Source organism: Dipteris shenzhenensis, chromosome 10 (genome assembly GCF_047967505.1).
Source record: "Dipteris shenzhenensis isolate YYH24624 ecotype China chromosome 10, Dip_SZ_1.0, whole genome shotgun sequence".
NCBI lineage: Eukaryota > Viridiplantae > Streptophyta > Polypodiopsida > Gleicheniales > Dipteridaceae > Dipteris > Dipteris shenzhenensis.
In genome coordinates, this window is record NC_141605.1 from 28,990,849 (window position 1) to 29,011,528 (window position 20,680).

At 44.9% G+C, this 20,680-nt stretch overlaps 1 protein-coding gene across 3 annotated transcripts in view; it reads right to left on the bottom strand.

Moving 5' to 3' along the window:
* The window catches only part of LOC147897659 (uncharacterized), a 132,557-nt gene that overhangs the window by 57,679 nt on the left and 54,198 nt on the right, over positions 1 to 20,680 (bottom strand). For all 3 annotated transcript variants that reach the window (XM_087380429.1, XM_087380428.1, XM_087380430.1), the window contains exon 5: positions 10,626 to 10,696. In XM_087380429.1, the coding sequence (XP_087236555.1) occupies positions 10,626 to 10,696 (71 nt within the window). The remainder of the gene's footprint in view (positions 1 to 10,625; positions 10,697 to 20,680) is intronic.

The following is a 20,680-nucleotide window of genomic DNA, read 5'->3' on the forward strand; positions in this document are numbered from 1 at the left end:
ATTCGCCCTCCAAACCCCCGGCCAAGTCACACAAGGCAGTCTTTCTGGAACATGCACCCACCCATAGGAGAGCCTTGTTCTCAGTACCCCCGTCCTCATGAGTTGACAATAGTGAGTTGGAACGTGCACGAGCTCCACGACCGTGCTCGTAGCTAGCCGCAATACCTGATACTCCGGCAAGAGTTGCAGAGGGCAGTGGTAGGGCGGACAGTGGACATCCTTTTGATTCAGAAGCACATGTTTTCAGCATCAGACATCAGACGACGACACCACCTTCTCCCAAGGAGAGGTCTAGAGAAGTGGACCCCGCAGTAGGACGACGCGGAGGGATCTGCATCTCAATCTCACAGACTTTGGCTCCAGAGGTCTACGATCAGGGCGAGCTCATCCCAAGATGGGCAGTTTGGATGGGAGTTCGAACGGGAGAGTCCAGGATTGGGATCTTGAACGTGTATGCCCCAGCGTGCAGACAGCACCGCCCGGCCTTTTCGAGGAGGCTGTCAGAGTTTCTTTCGGATGTAGACTCCTGGATTGTTGGAGGGGACTTCAACAACCTGGAGTTTGGGGAAGACAAGCACGGCGGCACCTCCTTCTCTGAGATGCCAGCAGTAGAGCGTAGCACTTGGGAGCAGTTCATTTTCATGATCAGTGTGGCACAGACCCGTGGAGAGAGCCAGATTTGAGCAGGACACCTAGCAGCCTCCTCTTCTCCTTCGAACAGAGGAGACATGATGGACTGCTTGAGAGACTAGACCGTTTCTATGTTGGGGACTGGGCACTGCACAGAGGCGGCTCTGTCATCCTGCTTCAACATGTATCCACTTGCTTGGTACTATTTCTTTTTGTTTTTCAATAGCATGCTTATTAAGAAATGAAATGTTTTCCTACTGTTCAGTTACAGACAATGGGGACTAGGTCTAGCATTTGAGGGTGGATCCCCTTGCTTGGGGTTATGGGCATTAGTGACCCACAAGAGTGATGGCCTCTCTTTGAGAGGGACATCTGGAAACCACACCCCACCTGAGTACCCAAACATGGGACCAATCAAATGCACAGATTGCATACTGACCTAGGAACCATTCAAGAGAATGTTCCCTGAGCTTTGGGTGTGGGCCTAGCAGCATGCCAAGAGTAATGGAGATACAAGATAAGACGACAAACAAATGAGCTCAGTATGGCTCAATTATGACCTTAGAGTACGTCAATAGATAGTCCAAGCTGTTAGGAACCCGTGGGTGCGATCAGAATTGAATTCTGACAACTTTGAAATTTTAGGGTTTTTGGGAGTGACATGTGGCAGCTCACACGTGGCAGACTGCCACATGGAATCTGAGCTGGCAGGTCAGTCCACCTATCCCACACATGTGGCAGCATGCATGGTAAGTGGCAGGGCATGTAGGCAAAGTGTCTGGCCCCAAATCTGGTAGATTTGGGGCAAGTTGTGGGCTGTCCTCTTTGGGACTGCAGCCCACCGAAAATTTGGGACAAGTGTCCACCTTCCGGGGGGGGGGGGGGGGGGGGGGCTGAGCCTATAAAAGAAGGCCTCTCCCCTTCATTCCCTACATGAAAATTCGTCACTTTTCTTCTCCCTCCTTTTGGATGGGGGAGAAGCTGGCTGCACCCAAGGAGCTGGAGAGGTTCTGCTGCATAGGCCATTCTCACCCCTCAACAGCACTTTCTCTCTCTACAACAGCACATTCTCTCTCTACAGTTCCAGCCCATCCTCTCCATAAATCTGCCCCCTCTCAGCTCTTCTGGAACAGCAGCAGCATCCTCTCTCCTTCTCCTAGCCTGGAGCAGCCACAGCCCCTTTCTCTCTCCTGCTGCAGTCTTTCTCTCTCTACTGCAAAATTTTTCTCTCTACTGTTCCAGCCCATTCCCCTTGCAGAAATCTGCCTTTCTGTGCACCTCTGGAACAGCAGCAGCTCCTCTCTTATATCCCCTCCCTTGGGATCAGCATTGGCACTCTCTCTCTACAGCTATCACTCCATAAAGGCTTTCTCTCTCTAGCCTACAGGCTGTTTTTCTAAGCTGTTCTCATTCCAGCCCCATTTCCACACTCTCCTCACCCAAGGTAGCTTTAGAGGCATCAAGGACTTCATCTACAAAAGGGTCAAGTCACGAAGGGAGCCTGTATTGTCAAGTTTATCTCATTTACAGCACTATTTCATATTGTTTCTACTATCTTTCTAGAAACTGGTGCTTGCCTCTAATGTTGGATGTAAGTGGTGATTGTTGCACACTTCTTCCTTGTGGATTGGGCAAGCCAAGAGTTGAAACCTGAGCTTGGAGTCCTCCTTTTTGTTGTCTACCTTGTACATATGCTCTTGAGTCTTGTATCTAGGTCCTAGGTTTTCACTGAGTTCATCAGTTTGGAAGGTGCATTGCACCTTGGTCTTGTATCTCCATTTTCAAGAATAAAGTGAGCCTAGATAAGGGGGGGGCGGCTGTCTTGGCCCCTCAATCATATTGCAATTTCCAATGATGTCACTTTGTGTTTAAGCTGTATAAGTCTTAATTCCAGCTTAATTGCAATCTCTTAAGTTCAAGTATATGTGTTTGGCAACTCGCAATCATTTCATTCAAACGCCTCTGCAAAATCCATTGTCTGAATTGATAGAAAGCACCGAGTAGTTTACACGCTCTACCGGGATTCTGGCAGGTACCACGATGTCAAACCACTCTCCAGTAGTACTTCACTTAGATCAGCCCCGCCGAGGTCTCCCCCAGAAAGGGGTCTGCATTCCAGAGAACCTCCTGCAGGACGAGGAGATCCAGCAGGTCATGGCAGGGATTTGGAAGCAGTCAAAGACGTCACCGTGCGAGGGCTGGGCTGTGTGGACGGCCAATGCGATTCAGAGGAGCAGTGAGGAGTTGCAGGCTCACGCCCTTAGGCGGAGGAGGACTCTTCAGGAGCGTGAGCCGGCTTTGAGGAGAGACCTCGCCTCCATAGAGCGGCCCAGGGAGAAGAGGCGAGCTTGTTTCTACAAGGCTTGGCCTGCAGGAGTTTTCTACATCTTCACCCCGCAAGGGATTCGCTGGTTGTATAGTCCCCCCACTTGATTGTTAGCCCCAGTACCAAAGATCCTCTAGGCAGTGAGCTGGGTTTCTCTGGAACAGGCCGGTTCTTTCTTTCAGCCTTTTCCGGGTTTTTTCCATACTCAGCACCTTTGGGGCTGCTGTAAATCTTTCAAGCATTGGGGTTGGGGGGGGGAACAAGATTTACGATCGGAATGAAACTCTTGCTATTTACGAAGATTCGATAGTAAATTGTCATTTCTCTGGGATCTAGACGTAATTGGAAAGTGAATTCAAGTGTTCGAGCTACAAAACAAATTCCAGCAGCTACATAATTTTTATTTTTATTTTGGGCAGAAGAAAGAGTGAATTATATCGAATCAAAAAACCTTTGTACATCTTCAAAGCTCATCCAAAAATGGACTGCTGGTCTCACATGAGCTTCCTCTCTTACCACAAGAGTGATAATAACCAAAACAAGTAAATTCCTCAATAAATATTGAGAGATGCTTCTCAAACATGGAAAGAGAAGCTAGTGGATTCCTCATTGGAGTCAGCACTGTAACATCAGGGACAATAGGAGCAGCAATATCCTCAAAAACATTTCCAGCAGGAGCAACAAGAACACCCTGGGTAGGATCAATAGATATCTCATCAATATCCTGCAGCTGAGCAGATAAAACAGCATCAGCAAGCCTCTGAACAGAAGGAGTCTGAATGGAGGGGACAATAGCAGTAGAAGGAATCTGAGTGTAGGGACCAGCAGTAGCAGAAGCAAATTGAGCTGAGGGGCCAGTAGAAGCAGAGGGAAACTGAGTAAAGAGGTGGTCCCGATAGAAACTAAGCTTCATAGGAAGTTCTATATGTGCCAACCATGTACTGAAATGGAGGCAGCCTGTCTATATGGAAACCCAATCTCTCAAACCATCTCCATGTGTGTGCATACCAGCCTCTCTGATCGCCCTGAGCTACCAATGCCATAGAAGATGCTAATGCCTACCAAGGTAACCTGTGTCGCCCTACGATACAAGAGCTATATGCTCGCACGTGGTATTGATAAGTAATAGTTTGAAATGCCGCATCTAACTACAGTGGGGAAGCCTCGAACTCAGCTTGAATGATCTAATGAGGAATAGATGGCTTGCTACGGATCATCCGTGACAACAATAGAACCTGTAATCTGTCCACTCGAGTCCACTCCATGTCAGATATAGATCTGGCCCCCAACAAGTGCTACTGTACATGCCTGCAGGTCAGACCAAGGAGTCAAAAAGGAGAACCTTGGTCGGTGGGTCTTCAAAATGTGAATGGAAGCACTGTCTCTACAGTCGAGCAAGGGAGGTGTATCCTCTACTCAAACGAGTCTGCATCGCTGGCCTCATCCTGAAGATAGGTCCAGAAAATAGAACCCCTAGGTTCGTGTATAATGAGACAATCTCAACTGGTGCCACGTCAAACGTGAACTGCTCTCTGTGTGCGGCTATGTTGAAGACCATAACCTTGGTTTTACGAAGGTTGACCTTCAAATCATGGGAGTCGCAAAAAGCTAGTAGTGCATCTAGATGTCACTAGAGCCCCTCACCCAACGAGGATAAGGGTACCACATCATCAACATACAATAAAATTTGGAGCATGTATCTGGCGAGAGCAACCAGCCCCTCCTAGGGTCCTTAGAAAAGACTCAAAAGCTCATCTATATAAAGGCCAGACAAGGTCGGTGAGTGTGGGCAGCCTTGTTTGACTCCAATGGTGCTCATGATCTGATCTGTCCATCCCCCACCCGTACGAACTCTGTCAGAAACCCTCTCGTAAAGTGCCATAACTGCCCATAATATCTCCTGGCCATAGCCCCAACTCTTGAAACCGCCTGATGAGACATGCTCGTGGTACCGTGTCAAAGGCTTTGGACAAATCCACAAAGTAGCAATAGACCTTATGTCTCTGCTATGCATGATGGAGTTTATGGTTTTCAACCTTATAAGTGACTATCATGAGATTGAAACTGCACTATGTTGTGTTTTTTAGAGAATGACTTTGGAAATGTTCCTGGGTTCATCTAGGTAAAAGCAGCAATAGACCTTATGTCTCTGCGCTTTGGCCTCCTCTATGACACTCTTGAGTGTGAGTATGTGGTCTATGGTCCCATGATCATGCCAGAAGCTTGCGTGTCCCTCTGCTCTGAGTCCTTGCATCTCTGCATAGCGGTTGACCTCCATATCAAGTACTGAGGCATCTATCTTGGTCATGACATGCCCAATCATGAGACTCATGGGATCCTCTGCCTTATGGATAGGTGTGATAGTGTTGAGAGTCCATGTGCGTGGGAAACCGAGACAAACTACTTCATTAAATAGCTTTGCTAGGACAGGGCAAGGACCCTCATGATCCTTTGCTCGGCCATTGTGAAGCTTCATGACCGTGCCTTTGAGGCCCCCCTTAGTGAATAGATTGCAGGAAGTCGGTCGAGGTGTATGTGAGAGATCAGGAGTGGGCTGAGCAGATGGTGCATGTTCTCCCATGGTCGCCTACCAGGGATTATCAAGGTTTGATCAGACATGGTTGTCCGGTGTGGGTGGAAGTAGTGGACTTCCCTCAATGCCTGGCTTCTTTGTTGCCAAGAATTACAGCCTCTTTAGGTAAGGTGGTGTGTCGACCCAAGCCAAATACCAACTCTAATAGATTTTGTATTTTGTGGGATATAGATAACCCCACTCCAAAATCTTATGCTGTTACTGTCAACAATGTTGCCATGGGAATGCTTTCTATAAGCTTAAATGGGGATTATATGCAGGAGCTTGCTTTGAATGCAAGAAGTTTGGGCACATGGCTTCGCAATGCCCTCTGGTTTTACATAAAATGCCTCCAGATGCTATGCCTGCTCAAATGCATCCTAAGGATTCTTTTGCCTCTTCCGTGGTTAAAAATAAGCCAAACAAGCCTGCTACTGCAGCCTAGGATAAGGGAAAAGCTCTGGTTGTGTTGAATGGAAATGCCTCTTCTTTGATGCCTTCTACTTCTCAATCGAAAGTAAAGGAAAATTGGCAGAGTCTAAGAAAACCTATGACAACACGGAGACCTCTCCCTCCTCGTACATAGAATGGTTCATGTTCAAATGGTCATTCTCCTCAAGAATATTCAGGAATTGGTATTACATGGGCTGCTGTTACAGCAAGTCGCACCCTCCTCCCTAAAGAGGAAATTACGGGCCTTTTGTCTTCTCCACAGACACTTGCATCTTCTCAGTGTCGTGGGCTGGATCTTGAGATTAAATTGCAGACTTTTGATACTTTTGGTTCTCAGCTGTACATATTCTGTAAATATGTTGTCACATATAAAATGTTTGGCTCTCAATGTACAGGGGTTATGTGATCCCAAGAAATAGAAACTTGTCTGAGGCTATCTCAATCAATTACAACCTGACATAGTGGCATTGCAAGAGCATAATCAGCATATGTATGCTGGTCATTATGGGCATTTTGCTGGGTATGACATATTTTATGCGGGTGAACATTCTTTTTCAGGAGTAGTTTTTCTGGTGAAACATGAGTTTCAGCCAGTTGTTACCCTCAATGATAGCCAAGGCAGATGGCTGATCATACAGTGTCTCAATCAGGGAGAAATTATTAAATTTTCCTGGTTTATGCACCTCAATCTTCTCGCAATAGAGGTTTTATTTGGGCTGATATGCAAGGCTACCCCTGGAGACAGCATGCATTTATTTGTGGGGATTTTAATAATACTGCTCAGCAGGGTGATAATACTTCTAGCCATACTCATATGTTGGCTTCTGAGCGCCATCATTGGTCAAATCTATTACTTCAGCTTGGTCTTGTTGACCTTTAGAAAGAATCACACCCAATGTTGCCAGGCTATACTTTTCAGCATAATGCTCAGTCTTCTTATCGGGCTCGTCCAGATTGTTGGTACAAGGTTAATCCTCAGCACTATGATTGTCATTATGGGTGGATTACGCTTTTATGCATTCTAATCATGCCCCTTTGTGGTTAAGGATCTCTCTTCATGACATACCTAATGATCGGCTTACACAAAGAAGACTACTCATTGTCAATAATAGTTATTTGGCGCATGATGCATACAAGGCCATGGTGTATGAGGCTCTCCACCCCTTGTCACAACAGTCTCGCTATGGTTGGGAAGCTTTCATTGCTAGAATGCAAGCAGTTATTCACAACTATGGCAAAACTTACATGAAGACTTTGAGAGAGAATGTTGCTCATGCTAAACACATGTGTCAATCCTTAAATGAGCTGAGTCATATTAGAAATCTTTCTATGGAAGAAAATCAGATTTTATGTTAGATTAAACATTGTTTGCAATGCAATGACAATAGAAAAATCTCTAAATGGGAGACACGGGCACGACAGAGGGATTTTTTGGATAAAGGATGTTCATCCAAAGCCTTTTTAAAAGGCTTACACTATAAGAGGCACTCTCAAAGTATTTGCAGGGTTCTTCTCTCTAATGGTGTTTGGACTTCTTCTCAAGCACAGCTTGCCGCAGCTTGTGTTCATCATTTTGCTGCTCATTTTGGTAAAGCAGATCCTCCTTCACAGGAGGTTATTTCAGCAAGACAGCAATTATTACAGCATGTCACTCCCATTGTCTATGCTTTGGATTTGGAAGATCCATTCACTGAAAGAGAGTTAAGTGATGCTGTTAAATTATGTGGTAGATTGAAATCTCCCAACCGGGATGGTCTCACAATTGAAATCTTCTTGGCATATTGGGATCTCCTCAAACCTCCTTTGCTGCAAATGATAAATAGTGCTTGGCAACATCAATACATGCCGGATTCTTGAAAGAAAGAGCTTGTAAAACTTCTGCCCAGAAAGCCAATCTATGAATCTCTGACTAATTGGAGGCCTATCACTTTGATGCCCGTTATTTATAAGATCATCACTAAAATGGTGGTTTATCGTATCAAAGAATATTTGCATGAGGGACTTCATCTGGCGCAGTATGGTTTTATTCCTCGTAGGCACATAACTGACAATATTGCAATGCCTATATTGGGATTGAGTATGCCAAGTATACTGAACATGATGTTCTCTTGTTGCAAGTAGATATTGCAAAGGCTTTTGACACCATCCAATGGGATTTTATAGCTCAGACCATGCGAGCTTTGGGCTTTGGTCAAAAAATGCAGGATATCATCTTTTGGCTCTACCATGATAGCAAAGCTACATGCATCTTGTCGGGGGATACTTGGGAAGCTTGGACACTCCATTGTTCAGTTCGCCAAGGCTGTCCTCTGCTATTCTATATCTATAGCCACGCATTCTATGCTTCAATATATCAACCATTTGGTGGCGACTGACATATTACATGGCTTGCATATTCATGGAAGTCGCCCTTTAGTTGCTCAGGCCGATCCAGATGATTCCTTTTTTTTCCCGCATAATACTGAAAGGGACCTTTCAGGCTCTCTCACTGTATGGCCTGGCTGCTGGTCTTCATGTCAATTTTCAGAAATCTCGCTTGTTGCCTTTGCATTCTAAAGATTGGCATAGTCTGGTATGGCCGGGGGAAATTGTCCAGTCCCATCTGTTGGTATGTCGTCTTGGTTATCCTCTGGGTTGGTCAATTACTCATTGCCACAATAGATTGATTGGGTTCTTGTCAAATTAAGGAAAAAGCTGGAATTTTGAAAGTTAGCGACTTGGCTTTGCATGTCCGGCTCAGAATTTTCAATCTATTTTGGTGGCCTACATTCAATGTTATCTGCCATTGATCGTTTTTACCCAAGGAGATCTTACATCCTTTATGTCCACCATCATGGAAATTTTGTGGCGTTCAAAGCATGGCAAGAAAAGCTTGCGCTTGCTTTTAGTACAACGGTTATGTTTGCCAAAATTGCATGGGGGTTTGAATATTCTCAACATTCATGTGCACATTAATGGAAAATGATGCTACAATTTCTACATGGTGATCACCCTTGGGCTCCAATGATGCGCTACTTACTTCTTCAACTTACTACTCTTGCTTTTGGTTATTGGTAACCCACTCTGTGAATTTTCTGTTGGGCAGTATTGAAGGCAAGGTCAAAGGTTGCCCTATTTTTACTCAAATGTTTTTGGATTTCTCTCGCATCTGGCTTGGCATGGCCGGGACTCCTTGTAGGGTAACTCTTTGAGAGCTGAGAGCATCCACTGGTCACGGGTTTTTTCTCAACGAATGGCTGTAAAGGAGCCCAAACGCTCATATTTTCTTAATTCAAAAGGGATTTCCTCTGTGGTAGATGTCATTCATGATGATGGCACTCTTTTATCCTTCCCTTTGGCTACTGGAAAATATGGTTTGAGAATGCGCTATCATCTTGTATGGCACATCATTACTCAAATGCTTCAGCTATTTCAGCCAATGCCACCTTTAGAGCTTCAAGACAGGCTAATCAGATTTGGTGTTTTCAGACAGGGCTAAGCCGACACTGACACTGAGAGACGAAAGCTAGAGGCCCCACGAACTGGAATGTGGGAATCTACGAAATAGATGCTTTTGTAGTTTATTGGAAACCCATGATCTTTAAGTGTCCGGATAGGTTTGCAGCCTGCCTAAAAGTTTTGCGATTTGGATCCAAAGAGGAGACAAGCCGGAGTGGGCTGTATGATCTGCCGGTACAATGGGTTAACAAGGGATTGATAGTCCACTATTTGGCGCCCTCTTTGGGGATGGATGTGACCTTGAAGCACAGGTTCACCTGGTTCTGGATAAAAGTTAAAGATGTGGAAAGGAAGAGGTCTAGGGTGGAAAACCCTATCTTGACCCTTCTGCATGTCATAATGGCCAAAACAGTCTACATCCACTCCATGCGTAACTTTCAGAAGAGTCACTCACATGAGGTCAAAAAGTTGTTTATAAATTTCCTTGGGTCCAAGAGCGAGTAAGAAAAAGATGTCGGTTAGTGATGCCCCTTTGGCAAGCAAGGAAAAGATGTATATCTGGATGAATTCATCCGCCAAAAGTATGAAAATAGCGAAGTTTGAAAATCACAATAGTCATCCGCAAGGTTGACAACATAACGCTCCATCATGCATAGTAGGGGCTAGCTACTTCATATCCCCGCGATAACACCAGTGCACAATCGTGAGTGTAGACCACAGTATACACACATCGTGCCATGCATAGATATCCATAAACCTACACACTTGAGTATCCTAACACTGGAGGTGAAGAACAGACTCAACCGTGATAAAGGCCTGCACTGAAGAAGAAGTCAATCACACCAAAGTGTGCATTCTCTTCATTCAAGCTACAAGTAAAGCATTTCATTACTACATCATTTTAGTGGAGAACAAGATGCTGCCACCAAGACTCCTTGGTCTACATGGTTTCATGATGTATTTATACAAACGACACCTCATCTCATCAAGGCCAGATCTCTACACTCAGTGTAAATAGAAGCAGACTAGAGGGACTGTTGATAGCAAGAATTGCTCACTGGGATAGAAGACAAAGGGTAAATCTGTACCTTCTAGCACTCTTCCCTAGCAGTCTTGATATTAATAAACAGCACCCACATTGTTTTGTCCCCCTTTAGCATGTCCCAACTTTTCCTTTGGATTTAGGTATCAGAGTGATTTATGTACCAAAAACCATTTGGACGACGAGTCGACTTCAAACCCAAAGCTTGTGCGACAAACAAGAAGCCCCCTGCAGCCTGAAAAACACCCAAGAATTAAAAAAAGGATGACACAAAAAGATTCAAAGATCATTAAAAACCAAAAAACTGAATCATATTGCTGATGCAAATCCAATGTTTTGCTGGGTCATCTTACCCTATATGAGTGACATAGAGAAAGAAGCATGCACCTTTAGTTTGCAAAAAGCATGGCGATAAAAAAACAGTTGTCCTAGTCCATCTGGAATACACTGAGCTGAACCATTTCCTTTCCATATCCTTTAGGTGCAACAATTGTAAGAATCGCAAGCGTGCATGTTCAGGCTAAGCTAAAAAACGATATTTGCTGTTTTCACCTTTTGAACAACATAGCATTACTACTTGAGTTACTGCCCTTGCAAATAAGAGAGCCAAAGCAGACGAGTGACAGTAAGGTAATTACCACTACTCCATTCAAAACAAGAGAGGGATGTCACACAGATGACAGCAAAGGTATAGACCTCCTAAAACTATATGTTCTAGTAAATATAATCATATACATAGAGTACAATATAGATCTCAGATGTCATTTTCATTCTAAATGTTGATAAGGGAATTCACATAGCACAATAAATTCGTGTGCTGTATACTCCTGCTGAATAGGCAAATGCAGATAGGGTGACAACAAAGTACTTTCACAAGATTCTATAAAAGTATGTGTTCTAGTTACCAACATTATCTTACCATGTCCATGAAGTATACGACAGATGCATCAGAAGCCATATTTAGTTGGAATGTTGATGGGACAAATCAAGTAGCACAACAAAATTAAGCTGCAATATGACTGTGCAAGTTAGGCGCACGCACACGTACACAAGCACGCACACACCTGGCCTCTTGCATGCCTTCCCCCTCCTCTCTCTTCACCCGTCTTCCTGTCTCCCCCCCCCCCACAACAAGAGATCCATCCGATCATCGCGGATAATGTCTAGAAGGTATGCATCCATTCGACAAGGATCTCTCCTTTGCAGACACCAGTGACCAAGATGGCCTTCTACTAAGATCATTTCCTTCATCTGAGCGAGGATGGTTTCATCCAGATACCCGGACACCTAAAGACTCACCTTTTTCATGCAATACAGACCACCATGGGACAGCTCAAGACCTCATGAGGCACAGAATGAGATTACAGCTACTCAACACCATAGAGACTTGAGGCTCTCTACACTTTGTGACACACATGATGTGGAGATGGAGGAGCATGTCCTGATGTGATGTCCCAAATACTAAAGATTCGGGGGAGCATCAATGTCGTTTTACCCAAAGATACACAAATATGAGCAGCATCATTGAGTACCCTGACCAAAATTGTGCCGCACTCTTTGTATACGAGGTCTACATACTCAGATCTAGACTCATGAGATCCATATGGACATGGCCATAGACAACAGGAGATCACAGACTCTTGCACAAGCAAGGAGACTATTGAGACGACCAAGACCCTAACTTTTAGGCATGCCAAGTCAGTAGGAAACTGGACAAAGGCCCCATGAGAACCCTTCCCATCAAGGGTATCATCATCATAGCAACTAGGCAACATAAAGCCTCACAATGTCGCCATAGCCCGTTCCTCTTCCACTTCCTCAGCCTGCCCCTCTCCCTCTCTCCTCTCTCCACTCATCCCTCTCCTAGCTAAACACACAGCCCTGTAACAAAGGGGGTTAGTTAGTGGCTTTTTAATTAGCTTTTTACTTTGTAATCTGTAGTTTAGGCTGCTAGAATGATGCCAAATGGCAGTTTTGGGGTAGTATCCATCCCATAAGTAAACTTTAAAACAGCCTGCCCTAATTCCTATAAAAGGCATGGCTGCCTCATTTGTACTCAGCTTATGATTAGTGCATGATTTGATTATATACAACGTTCTTCTCAGATGGCCGTTATTGAGAGGGCTTACTTGCTTCCCGTATGGAGGGGGGACGGCTGCAATGGATCACCTTTTGGGATCCCCAACTTTTGTGTCACAAACACATGATCTTTTTGAGATCCTACTTTTGTATGCGGGCTTCTCTCTAAGGTCTGGCACCCACCCCCATCACTAATTTGCGTGTCTGCTGTCCCTAGGCCCGCGAGGCCTCCTGTGGACGTCTCTCTCTCTCTCTCTCTCTCTCTCTCTCTCTCTCTCTCTCCAAGACGAGGGTCACTCTGAATATAGCTTAGCGAGTTCAAAGATCGAGCAGGCAACGTCCTCCCCGCCACCATAGCATGAGACCGCGCGATAGACGCAGATCCGATACATTTTCACAGCTCATAGGCGTGCCACCACAGTGCCAGGACTCGGATTATAAGTTCATGCTCCAGTCTCAACCTACCTCAGATAGCACATGATATATTTTGTACTTCATTTTGCTTGAGCTATTGAGCTTTTTGATTTCAGCATAGTGCTCAACAAGGGTCTTCGCGCACCCTTTGCTCCAGCCCTCTGTGGCTTGTATGAGTTCTTGTCCCTTTTGGTATGTGTTTTGCACTTTGTCCCATAGGCCCACGAGGCCTTCCGCGGATGTTAATATATCTTTGTATCTTTATTCTCTCTCTCTCTCTCTCTCTCTCTCTCTCTCTCTCTCTGCCTCCTCCCTCCCCACCCTGCTTTCCCACTTCCCGCTCTGCCCCCTCCCCGCCGCCCTCTTGTCCCACTCCCCTGCTCTATCCCTCCCTCCCCACCCTGCTTCACCGCTCTCACACTCTGCCTCACCCCTCCTTGCCCTGCCTTCCTGCTCCCCCACTTTGCATCCTCGCTCGCCGCCTTAATTGCACCCCCCCAACCCCTCCTGCTTGCTCTCTCTCAGCCCGCCTGAGCTCAAGCCTGCATCAACCCTACCTACTGCCCCTCCCCATTGGCTTCCAGCTCCATCGCAGCTGCCATGCGTGTCTCCATCCCCCCGCTGCGCCCCCCAATGCCTCTCAATCGCAACTGCCAATGCCTCTCCATGATATTTGTCCCTCGAGCGCAAACTGCTCCCTGCTTCATTTCTACCCTATTCTAGACTCTTAGCAATCCTCACTTGAAAACAGGCTGCTGCTAACCACTTGCTATGCATTCTCCCGAAAGAATGAAATGGGAAAAGATAAAGCCAAGGACAAGAATGACAAGAAGAAGGAAAAAGGTACAGATAGTACCACAGACCAGCTGAACAAAAGGACGACTCACACAGCCGAAATCAGGCCACCGACAACACCACATATCGTGAAGTCTATACCTCAGTTCACCCATCTCCTGGACTAGTTCACAGACACGACTAGAGTTTGTCAATGAACTCCGCTCTACCCAATGTCACTATCTCGAAGGTGTCAAGGTGGCCACATCGAGCTCAAGAAGACAACCGATGCATATAGTATACCAGAAAAAGGGCACTTTTGTAACCTCTTCAAGTGTTTTGCTCTAGAAGGCCAGAACCACTCCCCAGATTCCCATTGTACCTCTCATAGGGGGCACCCTCCCACAACCGAAGCCGCCATTAAGACTCGTCCTACCCTAGAGTGATCGGTACAGGACAATGGTCCATCCCTTACCAAGACCCCACTACGCTAATTCCTTGCTTCTCAAGCATATCCACGGCCCCGTCAAACTCTAGGTGAATTTTGGGTCCCCTTCTATCTCTAGCAAAAGAAAACCCCATGGCCCCACTCTATAGTGCATGGGGCGGAAAACACCAAGGACTCAATGCATGAAAATAGACCACAAAGTACCCCTGTCTCTAGAATTGCCCATACCAACTCAAGACATCTAAGCCCTTGTGCAAACAAATCCTAAAAGACTCGGGGATGGCAACGTCTATCTCCAACATCCTTGTACCTGTCTCCCTTAAAGTGAGAGAGGGCTCTTGCACATGCTTCCGTTACCTGGAGAAGCCTGTAACAAAGGTGATCCTTACTTAGTCATTTTAGCCTAGTAGGTTCTTTTTAACGGGCGTGTAATTGAGTAGCATTTAAGCGGGAAGCCAAGTGTTGCCACGTGGCATCTTAGGGAGCCTGTCTCATAAGTCATGTTGATATTGTTGCTTGACCCAAACCTATAAATGGGGGGAGTCCTTGCTGTTCTACACATTCATTAATGATTTGCAATCTAGTACACTTTCTTTCTAGCTGAGCCTATATTGCTCTTGGCTGTCTTGAACTAGGACTTATATCCTAGCCTAAGAAGTTCCCTTCCTAGCTTGTTGCTAGTGCAGCCCTGTAGGCCATCCTCTGGTGGTTCTAGTGATGCCCTATAGGCCATGGTATGAGCCTTGTAGGCATAAATAAAGACACTTATAGTGTTAGTGTCTTTTAGGCCACATTGGACACTTAGTCCTATGTGACACCTAGGACACTTAGTCCTGGTCTAGGTACTTGTACCTTGTACTCCTTTGTTTTTGATTATCTAAGATTTGACGTGACGGCTAACTCATCGCTTCTTTAGCTACCTGCACTCTCTCTCTCCTAATCGATCCTACAGTGGTATCAGAACAGTGTTTTAAGATTTATCTCCTGCACCCGGACTCGTATCAGCTCCCTTCAGCTCCGTACAATCGTATGGTACAACTCCGTACCTGTTTCGTGTGTTTCCATACTATCGACGTACAGCCGTACTACGTGGTACCTGTGCTACCGTACAGCCTGCACACAGGCCGTACATCTCTGTACATGCGTCGTCGTACATCACTGTTCCTGCGTTCCATACACCACATATACGCACTTCTGTCGTACCTGATCCGTACATCGTGCATATTCCGTACTTGCTTCATACCAGGCTACCATACAGCTGTCGTACTCAGTTCCATACAGCTATCGTACACTGTTCCGTACAAGCAACGTACTGCTTCCGTACAAACATAGTACATGTTACCGTACTGGCATCCGTACAGTTGTGTTTACTCCAAGATTTGGGCTTTTGACAATCTGGACCTTCAACCTGTCAATACCATACCTTTGACAAGGTTGACAACTGAAATCCTTCCAAAAATTGAAGTTTTCCGTTAATCTCACGTTCAAGACTGTCACATTGTGCCACGTCATCATTCAGGTCAACAAAAATTTAGGGCTTTTTGTGTTGGGAGCTCAATTTGAACTGGTGTTTGGAAGCACCAACTCATATTTTTGCATTTTCAAGCCTTGAGGCTATACATTTGGGTCAATATTGCAGGACATTGACTCACTTTTGGAGGACATTAAGTCAAATCCTCACACATTGGGTCACATTTGCAAAAATTCCAGCAAAATTTTGGGGCTTTTCTGTATTTGCCCTCTTTTTGGCCTATTTGCCCTCAATAAATTTGCGGCTTTTGCCAGATTTGTTGTTTTTGCAGTGAACATTGCCTGCCACAATGACATTTGGGTCAGATCTGCATTTGCCCTTTGATTTGGGTCAGAAATTTGCAGATATTTGCTGTCATTTTTGGACAGCCAGCTTTTTGCAGTGATAACCTTGAGGCTTTTGGGTTTTCAGGTCTTTTCAAGGTATCACATTTGCTATGGCTGGGAACAATCAAGATTTATTTGGAGTTCTTTGTGAAGATGATAAGTTGGATGGCACCAACTATCCGATGTGGTCTTATCTCATGAAACATATTCTTGTTGCAAAGCATTTATGGAATATTGTTTATGGGGCTGATCTGAGGCCAGCCAATGCTAAAGTGGTTGCCTCTACTCCTGGTCCTTCTGCAGGGGGTACTCCTCCTACTCCTGCTGCTCCTCTTCCAACTCAAGAACAGTCAAGATGGGATGCAAGAGATGCAAATGCACATTCATGTATTGCTTTATCATGCAAGAGAATCATTATTCCACACATCCGGTCTTGCAGGACAGCAAAGGATGCTTGGGATAAATTGGCTTCTCTCTATCAGATTCGCAATGAAGCTCGTGTTGCATATTTGAGAAGGCAATTACAGGAAGTCAGTATGAATGAAGGTGAGTCTATGGATGCAGACCTGACAAAGGTCAAGGATCTCATGGAACAGCTTGCCAACATTGATCAAGTGGTGCCAAATTCACAGCTTGTCAGTACCACATTGAATGGACTTCCAGATACATATCAAGGGTTAATAGACAAGCCATTATTCCTGATCATGCATTTGCTTCACAGCAGACAGGAAGAGGCAAGGCTTCCAAGCCTATGGGCAAGCCAAAATCTGCGCATAGCAACTGCAATTCCTCCCATGCATCTAAAAATACAGCAGATAAGTCAAAGAAGAAAAGATGCAACTATTGTCGCAAGCCTAGACATGACATTTCAGAATGCAGCAAGCGCATTGCTTCAAAGAAAAAGAAAGCAGGATTGACAGTTAATGCTTCTCATGCTATTGAATCCCATGAGCCAGAAGATGCTTCACATGCACATGCTCTTCAGGATGATTGGGCATGGGCTGTCCATTGCTCATTTTTCATCTCTCCAAAGCTGATGCATTCTTTACTGCTAATGATGCTCAGTCATGGTACTTCGATAGTGGTGCTTCCAAGCATGTCACATCTTGCAGACAGTTGTTTCATTCTTTAGCTAATGCACCTCGAGGGGGGACTGTTACATGTGCTAATAATGCTTCATATGCTGTAAAAGGAGTTGGAGATGTGCAGCTCACATCCATTCAAGCCATCCTGTTACTCTGACAAATGTTCTTTTTGTGCCTCGAATTGAAGTCAACTTGATTTCAATTTCAGCAATTGCCACTTCAAGTTTCAGAGTTATTTTTTATGGCTACAGATGCCTAGTTTATTATCTTCGTGATGACAATGCCATAGTTCTCACTGGCACTTTGCAAAAGGGGCTTTATCACCTTCATCATCACTCAGCTGCACTTTCTATTGAAGCATTGGCTATTTCAGATTCACAGCTTGCTGAAACTCATCTTTGGCATGAGAGAATGGGCCATCTCAATTATAGAGCTTTTGCAAAGCTACATTTACAGCAGATGGCAAATGATGTACCTCAAACTCACACAGTTTCCAAACATGTGTGCGAGGGTTGTCTTTTGGGTAAGATGCATCGATTCCCTTTAAAAAAGAATTGTCCAAAACTCTCACAAAGGAAATTCCAGCTTGTGCACAGTGATGTCTATGGCCCAATGAGGACAAATGCCATTGGGGGGTACAAGTATTTCATGACTTTCATGACTCTCATTAACAGCTTTATCATCCAACTTAGTATGTCTCCGTGAAGGCACATGAGCATAAGCTAAGCATCCAAAAGTCCTCATGTGGGAAATGCGAGGCTTACAACCCGTCCAAGCCTCATAAGGTGTGATAGTCTGCAATGCCTTTGTAGGACATCTGTTCAAGATGTAATTTGCACACATGACGGCATCCAACTACAACTTATTAGGCAAATGTTTGCCTTTCAACATGCATCTGGCCATTTCCATCACTGATCTATTCTTCCGCTTAGCCGCGGGATTCTGTTGAGGAGTATAAGGCATCGTGCATCGATGATTGATGCCACGGGAAGCCAAAAAAACAGCAAACTCCTTCGACATGTATTCACCCCCCCTATCTCTATTAATGTGAGCAATGTGCAGCCCACTCTCATTGTCAGCCAAGGCAATAAAGCGCTTGATGCATGAAGAAACATCAGATTTGGATTTCAATGCGAAAATCCAAGTGTACCTGGTGAAATCATCAATAAAAGTAGCAAAATAGTAGAATCCCCCAAGCTCTGCAACCCTCATGGGTCCACAAACATCACTATGAACCAGATAAAGCTTGCGTGAAGCACCAACTCTCCCATCCTTGGGAAACACAGCACAGTGCATCTTACCAAGTAAGCATTGTTCACAAACATGTTTGGTAGGCATATGCATTTTGGGACGATCCACAACCATATCTTCCTTATATAACTTCACCAGGGCTCCAAAATTGAGGTGTCCAAACCTCTCATGCCACAAATGAGTATCTGCCATGGTGGAATCAATAGCAAAGGCATGTGCATCGTCTAGCGGTCTTTACAGACTTGATGCTTATGACAGATGTTTAGATGATGATGCTACACTTGCTGTAGGCATATGCATTTTGGAACGATCCACAACCATATCTTCCTTATATAACTTCACCAAGGCTCCAAAATTGAGGTGTCCAAACCTCTCATGCCACAAATGAGTATCTGCCATGGTAGAATCAATAGCAAAGGCATGTGCATCAGCAAGTGCAACATCATCATCTGAACATCTGTCATAACCATCAAGTCTGTAAAGACCGCTAGACAATGTGCCAGCCAAAACCAGAGTAAAGGCATGTGTAGCATCATACACTGCACACCTCACACCATCAAAAATAACCTGAAAGCCACCTGTAGCAATGGCTGAAATAGAAATGACGTTCCTACGAATGCCTGGAACATAAAGCACATGCTCTTGAGTGACAATACTACTAGAGACAGAAGTAAGAGCAACTCGCCCAATACCTTTCCGGTATATGATGCATTATTGGCACATGTGACACTGTCCCCCTTAGATGTAAGCTCCAATAAGCTGAATAACTTCCTGCAGGAAGTGATGTGCTTGCTGGCACCACCATCAAAGAACCAGGCATCACGAACATCTGAAACTGCCATACAAACATCAGGATTATACTGGCATGTAACCAAGAAAGCCCAATGGTGGTCTTGTGCGAAATTAGCGGACTCATGTCGATCTTCTGCACTAGAAGAACCAGATACTGCAAGACCAGACTCTTTCTTTTTCTTTTCAAATGCTGTGCTTCTTGCATTCAGAAATATCATGCCCAGGTTTCCTGCAATAATTACATCTCCTTCTTTTTGTTATCCCCTGAAGAAGAGGCGCCATGTGAATGATAAGCATGGGAATGAGAGGGCTTTCCAGCTGAAACCTTGCCTTTACCTTTTTGTTTGTGATGGGCAGCAAGTGCTTGATCACTAGCCATAGTAGCATTGCGATTCACACAACTTTGCTCCTCCTCAAGAAGAAGAGCAACAAGCTGGTCAAATAAGAAATGATTGGCATCACCCCCTCCAACCAACCTCAATGTAGTAGCAAAGCCTTGATATGAATCAGGCAACCTATCAGGGGTATTAGAAACCAGCTACGAATCAGGCATAATCTCATCAATGTTGGCCAACTGCTCTTTCAAATCCTTCACATTAGTAAGATAGGCATCCATGTTACCACTCTCATCAAGCTTTAAATCTTTCAACTGCTTGTGGAGATAGGCAACCCTCGCCTCATTCCGCACCTGATACAAAGATGCAAGCTGATCCCATGCTTGCTTAGCAGCCTTGCAAGACCGAATATAAGGGATAATAACCCGTTTCACTGAAAGAGTAGTCAAGGCATGTGCTTTGGCATCACGACCATCCCACTGAATTTGCTCTTGTGAAGGAGTCAAAGCACCTGGAGCAGGAGGTGCAGAAGTCCTAGCTGTAGCATTAGAACCATCACCTGAAGAAGCAGAAGCTGTAGGTGTAGCACCAGTAACAATGCGTGTGACGCAGTCCGTACTGCAATAAATGCAACTGACAGGTCCGTACACAATCCGTACAGCCTTAAATGCAGGCGCAGCAGGTCCGTACAGCCATTAATGGGCTGTACGGATTCCATACTGCATTAAATGCCTGTTTGCAGGTCCGTACAGCAGCAAGAACCTTGCCAACAGCTCCGTACTGCACCGTGCACAGTCCGTACAAAAGTACGGCTCGCACATGTGGAGCCACCTTGCAATAAATGCTGTAAGCTCTCCAAGTTTTGGACATTTGATTTAGTTGAAGCAATCTAGCTGACCACTTTTTAATCTGGTCTGTTGCAAGCACAAATGAGCTGAAGAAGCATGAAAATATGATATTAGCTATTACATATATTACTTCTAGAAATGTAGTTGCTATGAAGATATTCGGAGGCTCGTTTTATGTTAGGGTTATCATTCAACAACAACCTCAATACTTGTCATTTAATAGAGAAGATATCTCAATCCTTTTAAATCCTTTGAAAGATGTTAATGACAAAGTAATGATGGCCACGCTCAAGTTTGATATAAAGTTTTTCTTGACTTGATACTTTAGTATTTTGT